Genomic DNA, 5,974 nt, shown 5'->3' with positions numbered 1-5,974 from the left:
ATTTTTCGTCACTATTGGAATTCCACAGTTGGCCGCTGCCGCCCTCTAGTGTCAAACTAATGAATTACGGTTTATCTTTAGTTTCCATCAAAAAGCGAATCTGAAGACTTAGAACTTGTTGAGGAAACATAGATTTTTTTATTAATTAAAAAAGACAAATACTTTTTAGTATTAAAAGTCGAAAGGTAAAGTTTAATAAAGATTAGCGCTTCTGTCTCTTTAAATCCACCGAGTGGTGCTTTATTTGGCAGGAAGTTGGGTGTCGGTAACAGGAAGTTCAACAATGAGGACACTTTAAGGAGCAGGAATTGGCAAAGATCAGTCCAAACAGGGGTTTGATTCTTTTCAAGAATCCGTCTAAAGCAGGTAAAATCATCGAACCGGACCGGTTGAACTCTTTTATTCCGCTTTTCCGCTCATGTTATCGAACCTTTTGGCGCCGCGGCGGCTCGGCGCAGACATGGCTCGCTGTGCTTGCATTACCTCCCGGTAGAAACCAGTGGAACAAATCCAGCATGTTCGGATGGTTCTGTGGTTCTGAAGCAACCGGATTAGTTTTTTTTTTAAATCATTATTATTTGCAGTATTTTTCAGGGACTCGTGTTCGGGTCGCTTATCGTATCTGCGTCCTGCCTGTGTTGAACCTCTTAACAGAGGGAGCAAAAGGGGTTGAGACAATTTTTTGAAACATTTCAAAATAAAATAAAAATCATCCATTATGGACCAAAACAAACACACAAACGTGAAACCTACACCTGCTAGATTTTCTTTTTGTCAACCTGCAGCTTTAAGACGCTTAGAGAAGCTTTAAGGAAGGATTTATTCTGCTGTCTCCGTCCTTCATACAAGCACCTCGGATTCAAACTAGATTGACACCACATCTGTTTAAACTACACTTATAAGAACAGGACTAAAATACTGATAATTATTTTCACATGTTTGTACATAATATCCATCTTTATAAAAACAAGTTTGATGCTTTTTCTTGCACATTCAATGTGTTGATTTGACAGGAAACATGATTCAAACAATTGAAGGAATAATGATTACAAAAACAACATTTATTCTGATTTTAGTCGGTTTCACTTCTACAAAAAAACACATTTTGCTTTTGAAACATCCCCAGCGTTTATAAATATTTGTGAATAAAGAAAACATTTAGGTTTGTACTAAAAATAAGAAAAATAATCTGTAAACTCTTAATCCTTTAAGTAAAAAAACGGTTATTTTAAGTTTCAGGCTCTGCAAATAACATGTCACTGAAATAATAATTTGAATGTTTTAACTGATAAACATCTCATGATTTTTTTGTTGACAAATGTACAGTTTAAGTTTAAAATGTCCAAACATGTTATCCTGTAAAAGCTTTTTTTTCTTGTAAATATTTTTTTTAGAAAAGATCTCGAGTAGAAATAACTTTTTCTCTAAAGTCATTTTATTGCAGTAATCTGTGGGAAACATTTTAGGAAGTTACTAAATTCTGATTGCTATTTATTTCTGCCTTTAAATTCCCAAAACTCTCAGCCCAGACATGTTTTCATATGACAATAAGCTGAACACGTGTGACAAAGGTTTTTCTGTTTTTGTTCTGTTTTGTGACAGGAGCTGCAGAGTTATCCTCTAGAATTTGAAGGCAAAAGCAATTATGGTGAGTCAACATCACATTTATCCTTGTTCTGTTGACCGCAGTTAAGTGAAATATTACCTAAAGTATTGACTCACCTGGAAAGGTGTGATTCATCCCTCCAGAGAAGCATCGATGCTTTGCATTGGATTTGGTGTTTGGATGCAGCTGCTCGGCCATGGAAACCCCTTCCATGAAGCTCTCTGCATACTGTACTTGAACTAATCTGAAGGTCACATGAAGGTTGTAGTACTCTAGCAATTGACTGTGGAGAAAGTCGGTGACGTCTTTGCACTATGAGCTTCAACATTTATTCTAAACGGAGCCTAGCCCTGAGCCTTGAGGAATCCCACATTTGATTAAAGCAAAGTCACTGCAGTGACGCAGCTTCAACTCATTCATGTTTTTTTCTGAGCTTTCAGCTGAATTTGGGGATTTGTGTCAGAATTGAGAAAAAATATCATCATGTTTTTGTAGATTAAGGAAAACTTTCCAAAATCTTGTAAATATTAAGACTGTCATCCAAACTTTAAAGCACGCTAGATGATTTGAATTGGATATAGTGTGTTTATATATTATCAAATAATACAAAAGTATGTTTTTCAATATGTGAGAGAATGAAAACACTTTAATCCTTTTCTGAGCACTAAATACATTTTATGGTTAAAATTCTTGTTAATTTCATTTTCTCTTTTTTAAATACATTTTTATGTTAAATTCATTCTTTAAACAGGTGTTTATTGTCATTTATTTACCAAATTCATGTTCCCAATCCTCATATCAAGGCTGACTGCTAAAAAAACAAACTTTTTACAGCTTTTAGATCTATTTCTTTATTGATTTTAGGCGTAAATGAATGAATCGATTCTATTTTTTCACTGTCATTTAACTGAACCTGGAGGCTTCATCTCGTCCAGCAGTTTGTAACGGTTGATTCTTGTCACTCTGTGTCTTTGTTAGTCTTCAGCTGTCGATCTTAAGACCAAGGAGGAAAAGGACGCGGAGTTGGACCGACGAATCGAAGCTTTGAGGAAGAAGAATGAAGCTCTGGTCAAGAGGTACCAGGTACAGAAATCTGTTTGGGTTTTTACAAAACACGCCATGAAGGTTTCTGACCCACTGAAGTTCACCAAGTTAGTGGAATAAAACACATTTAAAAAGCTTATTTATTATTTAAATGTATTGTCTGAAATACATTTCTTTATGGTTTAAAAATTGACTTTTCTCCTCTATGTTGAACTGATTGACTCAGTTTGCTCAGATGTTCTTTAAGACCTGATAATGTCTTTAATTTAAGACATGACAACAAACATGATCAGCTTTATTAAAGTAACTTTAAAATCCCCAAACAATCGTGAGAAAGTCACAGTTGAGAGGCATGGAAATGAAATATAAAATGAACTAAACATAAAAAAGTGTTTTTATTCATTAAAACTAACCTGCACATAATTAACTAAAATTGTTTAATAGACATTTTCCACAAAAAAAGTCAATAAATCTTCATCGACCCATAAAAAATAATTTGTAATCAATAAGAATTTGAAAAAAACAGCTTTTATTTTTTTAAATTATTTTCCTAAACAGGAAATTGAGGAAGACAAGAAGAAGGCAGAAAAGGAGGGAATTGCCGTGACAACAGCTCGTAAGCCCCGCCCCCAGGATCCTGAGGCCGAGCGACGGAAGACTGAGAAGGAGAACTTCACCGTCACCGTGGACCTTTCCAAACCTGCAGGGGTGAGACGGAGCGCCGGGACAAAGGAAGCTCGACGCTAAAACACAGACGACTCCAGCTTTTTCCCTTCATGTTTCTGGGGTTTAAGTTTCACTCCGATCATCTTCTGATATATTTTCAATGCCGTTTTTGGCCAAAATCAAAAATTTGTCGTTTTGTAGAGTATAGTTTTTGCAGAGAATTTATCTTTGAGTTGTAGAGCGCTGTAAGCCTGCCAGCACTTCCCATCATCCCTCTGTTTACACTCTCTCCCGCTAGCCTACAACCTAATGTTAGCAGTGGAACAAAAATGCCAAGTAATATCAGCTATCCAGCCGGTCAGTTCTGATCCAGATTCCAGCTCAGACGAGGAAAACAAAGATGTTCATGGATCTATTTGTCTACTGGTGGATTCATCAGAATGGAGCTTCTGACGTATTTTCTACATCACAAATATGATCTTTCTCAAACGGGATTTTTTATCTGCACTTGATTCACAACAATTTTAAGAAATACTCTGAAATTAAGTTTTATATTAATGAGAAAATACCACAAGAACTTGTTAAAAACACCAAAAAACACTATTTTCATCAAAGTGGATCTTTAACTCTGAGGAGGATTTAGAAGTTTATTCAGTATCTTCTGTAATAATAACCTACAGAAGGAGATTTAACTTAAAGTTTTCCAGGATTTCTTAAACTTAAAGTCATTTGTTTTGCTGCTTTTTCTCTCATTTTCTGTGCAGTTCTTAAATGTGATCACATTCAGACCCGTCATTCACTCAGACATGAAAGTCTAAAATCTACAAATGAGAAATAAACATTATTGAATCTGGTTTAAAACATGTTTGTGTTTGAAGGATTCATATAAAAACAGATTTATCTGAAATCAAACAGGAACTGGACTGGATTTAATGACTTCTTCAATACAGTTTGAGGCAGCAAAGAAAAAAAAGGCTCCAAAACGTTTTTAAGATCCACTTTTTGTGTTTTGTAGCATTTCTTTTAATGATTGAGAACATCCACAGTTGAAAGATAAAGTATTTTGGAGTATCTATCTGAAACAGATGTGTTTTTCTTTTGATCTCAATCTAAATCACAGAAAAACATTGCCTTCTTAAATCACACATTTATGTTTTAACTGAACGCAATTGTGGGTGCATTTTATCCGTGAAACCAAGTCACTCCAAAGAGTTCACATACTTTCTCCTAACCTTAAAATTCCACATTTCATTTTCAGTTTATTTATTTTCCAGACATTTCCAGGCATTATGTAACAGTTTCAATTCAACAATAACAAAAGCAAAACAGAAAATAAGGTCATGGAAAAGTCTGAAAGTCTTACTCGTCTGAGCTGGAATCTGGATCTAAACCGTACTCTGATATTGATCAAAAGTTTTGTTGCGCCGCTAATGTTAGCTTGGGGCTGTAAGCTAGCAGAGAATGCAAACCGATGGGTGAGACGAAGAGGGAACGGGGTTTACTTTGCGTCAACTGTCCCACCTACAATTCAGAGGGGAATTTCTGATGAATTCCTGCCGCTCTGCAGAAACTATGTCCTAAAAAACTGTTTTTTTTTCTAATTTTGGCTATAAATGTCATAATTATAATTCAAAAAGCACTGGGAATGATTTGAAAAAAGATCAATAGATGATCAGAGTTGGACTTGAAAAAAAAGTGCACACATACAGAACGATTACATTTTGTTTCCAAAAAGAGTTTAAAGTTTTTCTGTCTTAACGTGAATTTCCTGCTTTTATATTAAAAAAGCAAAACTACTGAGTTGATTATTAGCATCAACATTTTTGGTCTTGTCCTCATGTTGTCTCCTCTTAAACGCTGAAATGAAAACCTGTTTCCTACAGGAGAAGCGAGTCGTGAACAACTGGAAACCCGGAACGCCTCGAGGCCGGAAGACGTCGGAAGACGATGACAACCGAGGCCCCGGCGACAGCCACAGCCACAGCCCCCCCCGGAGGACGGGGTCCGGCCGGATGGGACGGGGAGGTCAGAGGGGCGGAGGAGAGGGCGGAGGAGGCGGTCGCCAAGAGAGAAGAGAGTGGGAATCCAGGACACACAGAGAGGGGGAGCCCGAGTCTGGAGGCCAGGGACGCAGAGGAGGACGGCGAGGGAGAGGTAGAGGAGGAGGAGGAGAAGGAGGAAGAGGAGGAGGAGGAGGAGGTGGAGGAGGAGGAGGAGAAGGAGGAACTCCAGGTGGAGTAGACAGGAAGTCCAAGGTGGGTGTGAAGCTGGAAAATAAAAGATTAACCTGTTTCTGTCTCCAGAAATGTGGAATTTGTTTAGTTGAGGGCCGTGTCACACAGTCGCTAGGTACATTTTTAAGTATTGCACAAATGAGGAAGAAGTAGGAAAAATTTGGGTCTTTTACGTTAAATTTGTACAGATTTATCACAAATGAACCATGTTTAAACCACGCAATGAACTCGCAAACTCGTGCTTCATTGAATTTCTTTACTTTGACACACTTTAAAACTGGACATGCGTGGAGTGGTCATGGAAAGCCACAAATTTGCATATGCAAAAATTGCGTAAGATTTACACAATAAACTTTCTAAACTCTGCGTTTCTCAATGACCGAACATTTTGAACAGCTCAAAAATAAAATTCATGTAAAGACCC

At 37.1% G+C, this 5,974-nt stretch overlaps 1 protein-coding gene across 1 annotated transcript in view; it reads left to right on the top strand.

The window, feature by feature from the left end:
• Positions 1 to 236: 236 nt before the first annotated feature.
• ccdc9 (coiled-coil domain containing 9) overlaps positions 237 to 5,974 on the top strand; it is a gene marked incomplete in the record, with an annotated part of 19,141 nt that continues 13,403 nt past the window's right edge. The window contains 5 exon segments of the mRNA XM_024277628.2: positions 237 to 366; positions 1,603 to 1,648; positions 2,585 to 2,689; positions 3,209 to 3,358; positions 5,200 to 5,571. Of these exon segments, the coding sequence (XP_024133396.1) occupies positions 1,646 to 1,648; positions 2,585 to 2,689; positions 3,209 to 3,358; positions 5,200 to 5,571 (630 nt within the window).

The sequence above is a fragment of the Oryzias melastigma genome, linkage group LG13, assembly GCF_002922805.2.
Source record: "Oryzias melastigma strain HK-1 linkage group LG13, ASM292280v2, whole genome shotgun sequence".
NCBI lineage: Eukaryota > Metazoa > Chordata > Actinopteri > Beloniformes > Adrianichthyidae > Oryzias > Oryzias melastigma.
Note: the sequence above shows the minus strand (reverse complement) of the source record. Positions and strands in the feature narration are given on the sequence as shown.